This window comes from Vombatus ursinus, unplaced genomic scaffold, assembly GCF_900497805.2.
Source record: "Vombatus ursinus unplaced genomic scaffold, bare-nosed wombat genome assembly UNPS02014779.1, whole genome shotgun sequence".
NCBI classification, from domain to species: Eukaryota; Metazoa; Chordata; class Mammalia; order Diprotodontia; family Vombatidae; genus Vombatus; species Vombatus ursinus.
In genome coordinates, this window is record NW_020954557.1 from 36,639,423 (window position 1) to 36,653,084 (window position 13,662).

Genomic DNA, 13,662 nt, shown 5'->3' on the forward strand with positions numbered 1-13,662 from the left:
TAATCTCTTAATTGCCAGAGCTAATGGCCTTTTCTCTATCCTGATTCTTCTTGATTTCTCTGTGTACTTAACCCTGTTAATTACGTTCTCCTTCTGGATACTTTCTCCTCACCAGGTCTTCTCTCTTCTGGTTCTCCTCCTATGTGGCCAACCTGTTTTCTATCCTCTTTGCTGGTTCTTCGTTCAGGTCATAGTCACTAAGCCTGGATGTGTCCCAAGGCTCTACCTGATCTCTCTTTCTCTTCTCCTGCGATACTCTCTCACTTGGTGATCTCATCAGCTCCTTTGGGTTCAATTATCATCTCTAGGCAGAAGATTCTTCCACATATCCAATCTTACCCTTCCTTCTAAACTCCTGTTCCACATTGCCCTTCAGAAATATTGAATTTGGATGTCCCATAGGCATCTCAAACTTGACATATCCAGAGTAGAACGAATGCTCTTTCCACCTCTTCTAAAATCCCTATTACTGTGTAGGGTGCTATTATCCCTCCAGTCACCCTGGCTCACAACCTCACCATCATCCTCAGTTCCGGTCACCTTACATATCCAACCTGTTTTCAAATCTTGCTGTTCTTATCTTCACAGTATCTTTTCTGTACATTCCCTTTACTTCACTCATCAACCTCATCCCCTGTCTCCCAGATACTAGACTTTTTAAACTGGTTTCCTTGCATCATGTCTTTCTACCCTTATCCGCTCCTCCACTCAGCTGCCAAAGGTGATTTTTCTAAAGTTTGGAAACCTCTGACATTTCATTGAGGTTTATTGAGCTCCTTTTATTCCCTCCAGGATCAGACATAAACTCCTTTGGCAATTAAAACTTTTCATAGCCTGGCCCTTCTTACACTTCCAGTCTTCTTATGCCTTCCTCTCTTCCATATGTTCTATTCTAACAACACTGACCTACTTACTAAGTTCCTCCAATAAGAAGCTCTATCTCCTATCTCACAGCCTGCCCTGACTGTCCCCCAGGCCTGGCATATTCCATCCCCTCACCTTTGTGCCTTTTAGTTTCCCTGACTTTCTTCAAGGCTAATCCCAAATCACTTGCTCTCTACGCTTGCAGCTACTAATTCCATCGCCTCTCAGAGTGCCTTGCATTTACTATGCGTGTATCTTATATTTAACCTGTAGTTTGCAAATTGCCTTCCCCATTAGAATGTAAGCATTTTGAGGGCAAGATTGTCTCTTACCTTTTTTCATATCTCTAGAACGCAGCATAGTGCCTGGCACATAGTAAGCCTTATTAGATGCTTATTGACTTCATTCAAGTATCTTTATTTTAAGAACTGTGTTTACGGTATAAAGTGAAAAAAATGATTTTGTTCAAGGAATTGAGAGAAACTGGGAGTATGTAGTTAGGAAGGGCTTTGATCTGAACTTTCATTCATGCATTAAGGAAATATGTAACATTAAAATAAGTTATTTGTAGACAATATCACCTGAGATTCACTGCGAAGTAATTTGCAGAAAACTCAAAACCAAGAGTAATACCTGAAACATTCCCCAGTGCCTGAATATGCACCACAAAATTAATGTGTTATTCACTGAAGTGAATTTTCCCCTACTTTGTTTTAGGTTTAAAATGGAATTAATCTGACAGTTTCCTTTTATAAATCTTAGTGAGACATATTTCAAGTTTGGAAAGCTCCATTAACTCTTTTCAGGCCACAAGGGTACTATTCAGTACAGGGTTGCTTGGTTGCTACCAATAAAAATGAATTCCTTACTCACTGATGCATTTAATGTGCAACCATCTAAAACGTGCAGAAGTACTCATGGTCGCCTTCCCAACCTGGTCCATTTCTATCAATCTGTACATTTTTGCCTTGTGTTACTATAGCTTTAGGTCTACAAAAGCAGTGAGTTCTATGGCTTGGAGATTCATCTTTGCAGTCTAGACCTATGGCCAGTTTCTCTAAGGCTGCTGCATGCTTCTTTGAAAGCTGTAATACTTCTTTTCAAGGTGACATTTTGATGTTCAGTTGTGATCAAATTAATAAATTTATCAACTTAGATTATTTTTTTTCTGGTTGTATGTGCACGGTATATGTAGATTTTAAACTAGCAATGCTGAAACTGAAAGTGTGTTTTCTCTGGCAGGCATTTGATATACTTGGAAGAGTTGAGGGTTGCCTTAAGCTCCTTAAATCTGAGGGTTTAAGCCTGCCTGTCTTGGCAGTGAGGCATGAGGAATTACATCGAGAAATTAAAGACTGCACGGGGGATGCTTTGCAGAAGGGACGAGTTTTAATCAGCCAAGGAGATTCCTGCAGGTGAGTTAAGCCTGCTTCTTTCTCAATATGACAGGCTTTTTCACAGCTTCCACAAACCTGTTAAAAAATAATCTGGTGTGATTTTGTATATTTCGGACATTTTGCTGCATAATGACATGGCTTAAAAGGATTCTATTTAAGTTAGGACAGGCCCATTTCTGGGGACAGTACATCTCATCTAGGCTGGAAGCCAGCCTGAGAACCTGCAGGCTGCTACCAATGCACGAGCTGTCTGGTGAGGATTCTCTGAGAGGGGGCAGAAGACATGCAAGCAGAGCAGCACTGGTTAATTCTTCCCATTATAGATTGAGAGATTTAGAGTTGAAAGAGACCTTAGAGTTAGTTTAGACTAACTCCCTTATTTGACAGGTAAGGAAACTGAGGCCCAGAGAAAATTACTGTCCAAGGTCATACAGGTAAAACGGAGTAGAATCCAAATTTGAATCCAGAATCTTTGGCTCCAAATCCAAATTTCTTTCCACTCTACCATATTGGTATGACTCCCATTTAGGTTCCTTCTTTATCTTCATCCTGTACTTTATACTTTTTTAAGACTTTTCTTTATATTCTTCCTGTGCACAGGACTGTGGCAGAATTTTCTCATGAGGTCCAGTCAATACTTCCATAGTGCATGTTTAGAGGGGTTTGGGGGTGGGGGAGAGGGAGAGGAATAGAGGTTCGTGGTACTGGAATTCTCTATTACTCTTCACAAAGGTGGGTCACCAAGGATATGTCCAAGTACGAAAAAGATCTGGAGGAAAAAAAGGTCTGATTCTACCAATGCAACCTCGAGGCCAGATTCCCCACCCCAAGTGCAGCCCTTGAGGGCCACATGTGGCCTCAATGTTACAGGTTCCGCACCCCTGCAACAGTCACGAAGGTAGAAAGAAAATTATAGAAGAAATTATGTGTTTACATATAATTATAAAAAGTAATTCAATCTAGCAAGTTTATTAAGCATTTACAATACATTGCGCTGTGTAGAGATAGGTAAATAGAAAGAAAGATAGAGAGACGACAGATAGATAGATAAAGTTGAAATATGCTACGATCCTTATGGAATTTACAATCTGTTAGTGGATAGGGCACATACAGCATGCCCCAAAAGTCTCAGTGCAGTTTAAAACTTCAACATTATTTAGCACAAAGACTTTTGGGATGTTCTGTATTTAAATAATTATATATACCCGGTAGTCCAACCAGCCAGGATTTTGCATGGACCCTCTCAGACTTGCCTTCAAATTATGGAATTCTCAGTGGTCAGTCACTCTGTACAAATCAACTTACAAAACAGGTTACTTCTAAAATTTCCAGTAAGTATTCAGTTGTTCTCCCTGCTAACAGATCTAATAAAGGAAGAGCAGTGAAATAATAAAATATTTTTCAAGACAGCAATGCATAACAAAGCAACAAAAAAAATCTCATCAAAATCTCCTGACAGATTGTAATCTCATCCCCCTCTACACTAGTAGTTCTACTGTCAAACATAGTTATTTTGCAAACTAACACCTCTAAGACTTACTGCTCCAAAAGGGAAGCCGTGGGCAAAGTCTATCTCTAGCTGGAACAAGGAGGTTGGAACCTTGAATGTGTATAGCCTGGTTTCCCTGCCATGGCTTTCCCACTTACCCACTCCTTTTACTTAAAAATCTTTCTTATATGGGATGGCTTAATGGTTATTCTGTTGTCCTCTTGGACTTACATCAGTGGCTACGGCACATGCAGGGTGTCCCAAAAGTCTTAGTGCCATTTAAAACTTCAACATTATTTAGCGCAAAGACTTTTGGGATACTCTGTATTTAAATAATTATATGTACCTAGACAGGCAGGATTTTGCATAAAAGAAGAAGAGGAACATATTTGAAAATGAAAGTGATATAAATACAAGGTCAATATCAATAATTTTTCGTTGTCCTGACAGTAGCTTCAGCTTGCTATTCATTACTTGCCTGCCTGCTGTTGTCTCCATGCTGATCCTGGATTGACATGCCTCTGGAAGCACTTTCTGCTCCACAAAGTCACAAACCCAGGAGAGCCACCTCCCCCTCCACCCGTCATTTATTTTCCCAGGAGGCGTCCTTTCTGTCCAAGGTCACAGTTAGCAAATTGCACAGTAAGAGATCTTTAATCCTCACATGATCTCCTGTCCTCGCACTATACTGGCAAGCCTTCTCTGGATATGCTCCAATTTTTCCAAAATCCTTTCTAGAATGTGCTCCAATTAAATATAATGATCTAGACGTGATCTGAGCAGGGCATGAGTACTGGGAATTATCACATCCCCTTTTCTAGAAACTATGTTTCTATTAATGCAAGTCTAAAATCTCATTAGCTTTTTGAGTTCCATTTCACACTGTGGATTCAAAGTCAAGTTCATTGACTTATAATTTGAAGGCTTCACTTTTTTTTTTCCATTTTTCAAAATTGGGATGCCACCTCTCTTCTTTTTAGATCTTTCATGGACCACTGGAGCATGGAACTCCCATTGCTTGTGTTCAGGATCCTGGGATGCTCTTTCTGGACATCAGAACTTGAACTCTTTGCTCTCTTGCCATCAACTTTTTTGAATTTCAATTCCCTGCTAACTTCTTGTTTTCTTTCCTGTTTCAAAGATTTCTTTCTTTGATGGGGAAACCAGAAGCAAAATATGAGTCGAGTAGTTCTACCTTCTCTCTGTTTTTTTTTTATTCACTGAATATTTCTCCTTTAATATTCTTCTTATTCTGCAAGTTGGTTTAAAAAAACTCCCCCCCTTTCATTTTTCAAGCATTAGCAACCTTAGCTCCTTCTGAGCACTGCCACTCCAGACAATTATCTTTATGTGCCTCTCTTTTAATTATCAGTTGCTTACCCTTGCTACCATCTGTTATATATGTTCCTTCTAGTTCTAAATCTATGGTCCTATGATACTTTTAAAATATTATTTTAAAAAGGAACCTAATCAATTTCTTTGTGAATGGTCTCTCTTACCAGGATTCTTTTGGCCTTCTTTGCTTCTCCACTGTACCTTATTTCTTTACTGTCCTTTAGACAAGCGATTTTGTTTGCAAAACTCAAAATTTAACCCAAAACTGACTCTCATATTAAAACAATCCTACAGTAAAAGCTATCACTTCACTGATAAGCTTTCTAAACTTGTATTTAAAATATTCTATGTAATGACTTCAATTTAGAACCTGTGACTGATATCAACTGTAACCTAAATGAAAGCTAAAACAGACTCACACCTGGTATGATATGAAGAGCTAGCACTTTTTTTTAGTGCTTTAAGGTTTAAAAAGTGCTCTATACATATTATCTCATTTTTCCCTCCCAACAAACCAAAGGTAGTTACTATCATCCCTATTTTACAGATGAGGAAAGTGAGTCAGCCAGAAGTGAGTGTTCAGGTTAGGATTTGAACTCAGGTCTTTCTGACTCTAGGTCCAGTACCACCTGTTATTCAGTCATATCTGACTCTTCCTGACCCCATTTGGGGTTTTCTTGGCAAAGATACTGGAGTGATTTGCCATTTCCTTTTCCAGCTCATTTTACAGACAAGGAGACTGAGGCAAACAGGGTTAAGGGACTTGCCCAGGGTCATACAGGTAGTAAGTGTTTCAGGCTGGATTTGAACTTAGGAAGATCAATCTTCCTTACTCCAGGGCAGGAACTCTATGCGTTATAGCACCACCTAGTAGCCTCCTAAAGTATAAACAATTGCTGGTGATAGGTTGATCACCAGTATAGGGCTAGTCTCATCATATTCACCTGTGCTGAGCCAATCAGATGCTAGAGAGTAGCTTACTCTCCCTTTCTGGCAGCTTCATCATTACTCTAAACAACAAATGGTTAATTTTTTAAAACTCAAAGTTTAGTTTGGAAGTCAAGTTCTAATCCCCACATAGTCTGTATTTTTGAGGATGTTTTCAGGTTTGGAAATTCATGTTGGAGTATAAAAGGACTTTAGTTTGATCAGGTGGTCCCTCTCTTATCATCTCCTTTGCCCTTTGTCATCTTTATGGCTACCTTTACTTTTATTTCCTTCTATAAAGGGCCTCAGTTACTTGCTTTAGGCTGCAGTCTGGGAGGAAGTTGAATGCTGATCTAGTCTTAAGAGAGAAACAAAGAAAGAAATAGAAGGAGATTTCAGGAAGCATAAATTAATGTTTAGTTAACTGGAATTTTGTTTTTCCTGGAAGTTGCCATTCTCCACCCCACTCCCAATACCAAACAATTCATCTTTTTCTACTTTTCTATGCTACATTTTTATTTACCTTGGAATTCTAAAGTGCTTGGCAAATCTGGACTGTTACTTTAATTTTTGCAAAAGAAGCTAACAGCAAAGTAAAATGGTAATTTGCCAATGGATGTATCTTGATTCAGAAGCTAGACTAGAAATAGAAATCCATTAGAAATTCAATAGAAATCCATTAGAAACTGAGTTGAAACCCAAAGCTTGTGATATAGTTTTTAATACTATGCTTCGGCTGTGTGTGGTTTAATTCTCTCTTGTCAGTTGACATATATATATATGCCTTAGGCAGTGTAGCACAGTACAAAAATTGTGGTTTTTGAAACAGGCCTGGGTACTATTTTCCGTTATTAATTGTAGGACATTGGGCAAATGACATCCCCTCTCTGGACCTGAAAGGTCTTATCTGTAAAATGGGAACAATAATATTTCCACTACCATATTTTTCTTTGTGGTTTAAGTATATATTTATACATATATTTTCATATACACTTAGCAACATAAACATAAGCAAGTTTCAGCTTCTAAATGGATTATGTTGCAAAAGTTCACTTGTATGTCATTTCACACTTGGAACATTTCGTAAATATAACGTTATACATACATGGGAGTTAGGTTACCAAGCTAGCCAACAAACACCAGTGGTTAATATTAATAACTATTTGACTCATCATCACAGGTAGGAAATTTGGCCAAACAAGGAAATGATTCCAAGTTGCAGCTACAAGAGAAGTGAGTGATAAGCTGAGAATCTGTAGCACAAAGGAAAAAGAGAGAACTTTCAGTTCTACATAAAATAGCAATACATGATGTGATGATTGCTCAGTCTTTATAATGCAGGAAAACCTATTAAAAATGTCACGCTGTTGTAAGTTTTTTTGTCCCTGGAACACTTTGAATGCTAATATGGCTCTTCAAAGATGTTAAAAAGGAAGCTGCCTCCCACCTTTCTAAGGGTCAAAACCAATTTCCATGAGTTTGACATAATATTCCTAAGGATGCAACTTTAATTGGGACTTTGTGCATTTCGTGAATGGTTGGAAATGATTTTGTAGCAGGTTATGTTCAATACTGGGCACTATTAGGTTGTACTACTCATTAATTAATTATGTGACTATGGTCATTAAGTTATCTTTTTAATTTCAATGTTACTTCCTCTACAAAATGAGAACAATAATTATTTGCAATTTATAAAACTGTGTAGAGGAATAATAAGTAATTACATGATGATCTATTTAATAACAATAATATCTTAGGCAATTTTTTGTGCTCGTGAAATAAGTTAGATTGCCATGTCCTACACAAACTGCAGGGCAGCTAGTTGGTGCGGTGCATAAAGTACCAGGCCTGGAATCAAAAAGACCTGAGTTCAAACCCAGCCTCAGACACTTACTAGCTATGTGATCCTGGGTGAGTCACTTAACCCTGTTTGCCTCAGTTTCCTCATTTGAAAAAGGAGCTGACTTTCTGCGCTGCCCCGTAGAGGGTTCCATATGGCATTGTTCTCGGTTTCCATTGTAACTATAAAGGGAAACTTTCACAATGTCCAGAGCCCTAGATGTCATGCAGGTGAAGGATGAGGATGTCCTCAAATTCCTTGCTGCAGGAACCCATTTGGGTGGCACCAATTTGGACTTCCAGATGGAACACTATATCTACAAAAGAAAGAGTGATGGTATCTACATCATCAATTTGAAGAGAACTTGGGAAAAGCTTCTGCTGGCAGCTCATGCCATTGCTGCCATTGAAAATCCAGCTGATGTTAGTGTCATCTCATCCAGGATGAGCTGGATGGCCAGCGAGCTGTTCTGAAATTTGCTGCTGCCTTTGGCGCCACACCGATTGCTGGCCGTTTCATACCAGGCACCTTCACTGACCAGATCCAGGCATCTTTCAGGGAGTCTCGCCTCTGGGTGGTCACTGATCCTCGAGCAGATCACCAGCCTCTGACTGAAGCATCGTATGTTAACCTTCCAACTATTGCGTTGTGCGACACAGACTCCCCACTTCGCTATGTGGACATTGCCATTCCCTGTAACAACAAGGGAGCTCACTCAGTGGGTCTGATGTGATGGATGCTGGCCCGTGAAGTCCTACGTATGTGTGGTACCATCTCCTGTGAACACCCATGGGAAGTTATACCCGATCTTTACTTCTGCAGGGATCCAGAGGAGATTGAAAAGGAAGAGCAGGCCACAGCTGAGAAGGCAGTGACAAAGGAGGAGTTTCAGGGTGAATGGACTGCACCTGCCCCAGAATTCACTGCTACTCAACCAGAGGTGGCTGATGGAGTACAGGTGCCATCTGTGCCCATTCAGCAGTTCCCATTGGAGTTCTCAGCCAGCTACCGAGGACAGGTCTGCGGCTCCTACTGCTCAGGCCACCAAGCGGGGAGGAACTACCACAGAGTGGTCTTAAGTTTTACCCCAGGTGCTCTAATTGTGTTGGAAAAATGCTGATGGAAAATAAACATTGGTTTCTTTAAAAAAAATGGAGCTGGAGGAAGAAATGGAAAACCACTCCAGTATCTTTGTTAAGAAAACCCCAAATGGGGTCCCAAAAGTTGGACATGACTAAACAACATCTTTTACATAATTATAACTTCAAATAGTATAACTCAATTTACACTATTTGAAGTTATATTTACATAAAATGTGGTAACTGATCAACCCAATGGAAATATGCGTGAGAATTTGAATTATGTGACCACCTCACAGGATTCTTCATTTGCCCTAATTAGGATCTAACTGCAGTTCTATGAAAATGTTGCAGTTTGAAACACTGAGGGCTCTTGACTCCTGGATGCTTTTGCTTAAAAGTCTAATAGAAATTAGAAGATTCTTTATAAATCCACAGCCTGGCTGATTTATCCTATCCCAATGTCATGACCTCCAGGGGATAGGTAGCCTGACAATTAGCACTCCTAAGTTTACTGGGAAGACTATGCAGAAAGGAACTCAGCATTTGTACCTCATCCAAGGACACTCAAATTAAAGTGGTGGCTCGAGGAATTGGAATATTTGTCAGGAGGCCTTTGTACTATCACTACCATCATGATCCAGTCCTCTTCTGTGTAACTCTATTCCTTTTCTTCACACTCCTGTGTCAATGCTGCTCTGCTCCTTGTGACCAAATGTGTAATCAACGCCGTCTCAAACTGTAACACTACTCCCTACACACTTTCTTTGGGCTTGGCAAATACTGTGTGCAAAATCCTTTGCATGTTCATCTCAAAGAACAAAACGTCAAGTGTCTCATGGTTGCCCTAAGTGATAAAATAACATGAAGTCAAACAAAACTGAAATGCTTCGCTAAAGAGATATAGAAAGTAATCTTTGAGGTAGGGATGGATAAACCACTTTCCAAAATATTGTAATTTTTAAAAGTTTCTTTAAGTATAATAATAATAATAACAATAGTAACAGCAGCTAGCATTTGCATAATACTTTATAGTTTGCAAAACACTTCATGAATATTTCATTTTATCTTCACAAGAACCCTGGAAGATAGGTGCTATTAATCTCCCCATTTTACACATAAGGAAACTAAGGCAAACAGAAATTAAGTGACTGGCCCAGGATTATACAGTCAGTAAGTATATGTGACTAAATTAGAACTCAGGTTTTCCTAATCTCAGGTCTAGCACTCTATCTAGTATGCCACCTAGCTGCCTTTAAGTATGGGAAGAGGGTCTTAGAAATGTACCATGACTTATTAAGCAATGGAAAATCTGGTACTTTTATTATTTTTACCTTTTTCTTCATGATCTCTAATAATTCAATAAGCATTTATTAAGCACCTACTTTGTGCCTTCAGGCACTGTGCTAGGTACTGGGGCTACAATGACAAAAAATGAACAGTCCCTAACTTTGAGGAATTTATTACCCTATTAGAGAGAAATGATATGTACCCAAATTAGTAAATAAAAAGTATTATGTGAAATAAATACAAAGTAATTGGGAGCATACTTTTAACTGGGGAAATCAGAAAGGGCGTCTTGTAAGAGGGGACAATTGATGGAAGCTAGGAACAGAAAAAAAAGCCATTTCCTATTCTTTAAATCAGGGGTCTTTAACCCAGGATACACAGACCTCCAAGGGATCCATGGATAGATTTCAGGATTTCCATGAACTTGGATGGGAAAAAAATTTACAACTTTATTTTCGTTGACTTCCCATTGAATTTAGGCATTTCCTTTAATTAAGAAATTTTTTAGGGGTTAGCTAGGTGGTGCAGTAGATGGAGCACTGGCCCTGGAGTCAGGTCCTGACCCTTTAAGTTCAAATCTGGCCTCAGATTTACCCTAGATCAGAACTTTACCATAACGATTTACCATAGATCAGAACTTTAACATTACTTCAATCCTGGCTTCAGGCTTACTCCACCTATCACTCTAAAGCCCTGAACCTGAAAACAGGTTAAACATTGCCTTAGAACCAAGCAGGAGCCTACCCTAGAAGCCTATGGGGTCATAGGAAATTGGTGATAGAGGTTAGTGCTGATTTAGAGTAATGTTGTAGGAGTGATGATTTACAGAATGGGTACAATAAAGATTTTTGATCCCTGACCTCAAGGACCTCAGAGTCTATTTGGATAGATTGAATGGCCAGACCCAAAGATTGGTTCAATTAAGGGTTCAATAACTGAGTCATTAATGGTTCAACATCACCTAGGTAAGAGGTCTCTCTAGAAGAGTACTCTAGAGATCTATATTTGACCATGGGCTATTTAACTTTATTATCAGTGTTACTGATAAAGTCATAGATGGCATGCTTATCAAATTTACATAGTTGGGAGGGATAGAAAGCTAACACATTAGATGAAAGTTAGGATCCAAAAAAAAGATCTTGAAAGTCTAGAAAATGGAGTTGTATTTAATAAGGCAAAAAATAATAAGCATGAATATAACATCTTGAGTTCATAAAATCAACTCCATAAATACAACATGGGGGAAGTATGACTAGATATTTCATTTGAAAAAAAACTTGAGATTTTTTAGTTGTTTTCGGTCATGTATGATTCTTTATGATCCCATTTGGGATTTTCGTGGCAAAGATACTGGAGTGGTTTTCCATTTTCTTCTCTAACTCTTTTTACAGATGAGGAATTGAGGCAAACAGAATTAAGTGACTTGCCGAGGGTCATACAGCTATATCTGAGGTTAGATTTTAACTCAGGTTCTCCGGGTATTCTATCTATTTCACCATCTAGCTTGAGGTTTTAGTGAACTATAAATTCAAGGTGAATCAATAGCATGATACTTGAATGCATCTGGAATTAAAAAGATGTAGTACTTCCTTCCAGAGGTGAAAATCATAATCTATTTATGCCTTCTCATGCTATACAACTCTTCTCCAAGTTCTTCCTAAATCCCCCACTGAGGGCCACTACCCAATGTTACGGGGCCTTCTTCCAAGCCTCTGGACATTGTATAAGTAACAATGGAGCATGTGGGCTATCGACACTTATCCCTAACTCTCACAACATCACTGATCCATATCCATTCCTCGTGATGTATTTCCCCAATAATATATTTCATGCTGCTTTTGCTGAATAATTCTTCACTAGTAATATGGTGTAACCTGTTAATGCCTACCATGTATATCTCCATTGTCCCTCCAGGTGGATGTGCAACTTTAATTCTTTAGGGTGTGGTCTTCTATGCTTTGCAGTCATATCATATCACAAGATTGATGCTGGTATTAAACATATGGCCCTTTATTTCAATCCAATTCAGTAAACATTTATTAAGCTCTTCCTATCTGCCAGGCACTGGGCATATAATTAATAAAAATAAATATAGTCTCTGCCTTCAAGGAGCTTACAGTCCAACGGGGGAAGACAATACACAAAAGGAAGCAGGAAAGGGTGGGGTTATCATGTTCCATGGTGTGTAATCCAGACAGAGCAGCAGATGCAGAGTGGAATAAGCCAAAAAGTCCAGTTTCTGCCCTCTATGAAGAATGGCTTTAGGAGAAGTTTAGTACTCCATAGTCCAGCCCTCCAATCAGAGTGGAGAGGAAGCTGACGAAGATGATTTCAGTCAAAGTTTTAAGTTAGCATTCCAAAAAACATAGTGGACCAAATGATGAAGATAGCCATATTGGTGATCTTGGCAATGTTACTCCCAACAAAGATGGTTTGGCAACAGTGTCTATCAAAGATTCTCTAATTGCACTTTTTGGACATTATTCTATCATTGGCCATACTGTGGTGGTCCGTAAGGAAGCTGAGGACTTGGGCAAAAGGGGAAATACAGGGAGTGAAAAGACAAGAAATGCTGGACCTCACCTAGGTTGTGGCATAATTGGGATTGCTAAGTAAATCAATTTCCTAGGATATAGCTTAGGTACTTAGGAACACAAAGTTGATTATTACATGTAGAAACATATTTAGCAAGATCAATAAACACTAATATTAAGTTAAAAAATATTTCAGAGAGAAGCTTGGGATCATTAAAAGAATTCCACAATTTCCCAAATGTAATCCAGCCTACTTTTCTCTTCCTATTCAATTCTGTACTCAGTTCAATATTCATTTACAGTTTATTTCCAAGATACATAATACACATACATATACACATACACACATGTATATTATTTATATATTTATATATACACATATAAACTTACACACACTCATATTCTGGGCTTTCCATCCTGAAAAGTATAGCCTGGGCCCTAGACATTCATTATCCCCATAGTTTTTATGATGTGCATAATTTAATCAAACTTGTGGGTAATTGTGTAGCTTACTTAATAGGCTCTGTGGTGCTCTAGGGCTTGCTGTAGTCAAAATATTATCATCTGCCAACAGAAGCATTATGTAGACTTCACAAGCTACATGGGGAAGTTTTCTTCCATTTGGGCTCCATGCTAGACCTTTTCCATGACAGTACAAATATCTTTAGCTTCACTATTTAATGCCTCCTTTGATATGAATAATCATAGTCATGGAACATAGATTTCTCTTGTTTCATCTTTCAATGAATCCCATATGATTTCCAAAAACGCAAAGGAGATACTTTGTTGGAGGTGAGCCTTTTAGTTGACTTTAGTTGATAATGCAATAAATGAAATTACTTTTGATACTCAACAAATAATAAGCACAGTAAGTTCTTGTATTCTTCACTTTTTAGGCAATTCAATT

At 38.6% G+C, this 13,662-nt stretch overlaps 1 protein-coding gene and 1 pseudogene across 2 annotated transcripts in view; both read left to right on the top strand.

The window, feature by feature from the left end:
* CCDC141 (coiled-coil domain containing 141) overlaps positions 1-13,662 on the top strand; it is a 276,321-nt gene that overhangs the window by 138,284 nt on the left and 124,375 nt on the right. For both annotated transcript variants that reach the window (XM_027865848.1, XM_027865847.1), the window contains exon 9: positions 2,107-2,279. In XM_027865848.1, the coding sequence (XP_027721649.1) occupies positions 2,107-2,279 (173 nt within the window). The remainder of the gene's footprint in view (positions 1-2,106; positions 2,280-13,662) is intronic.
* On the top strand, positions 8,056-8,931 carry LOC114045713 (annotated as a pseudogene).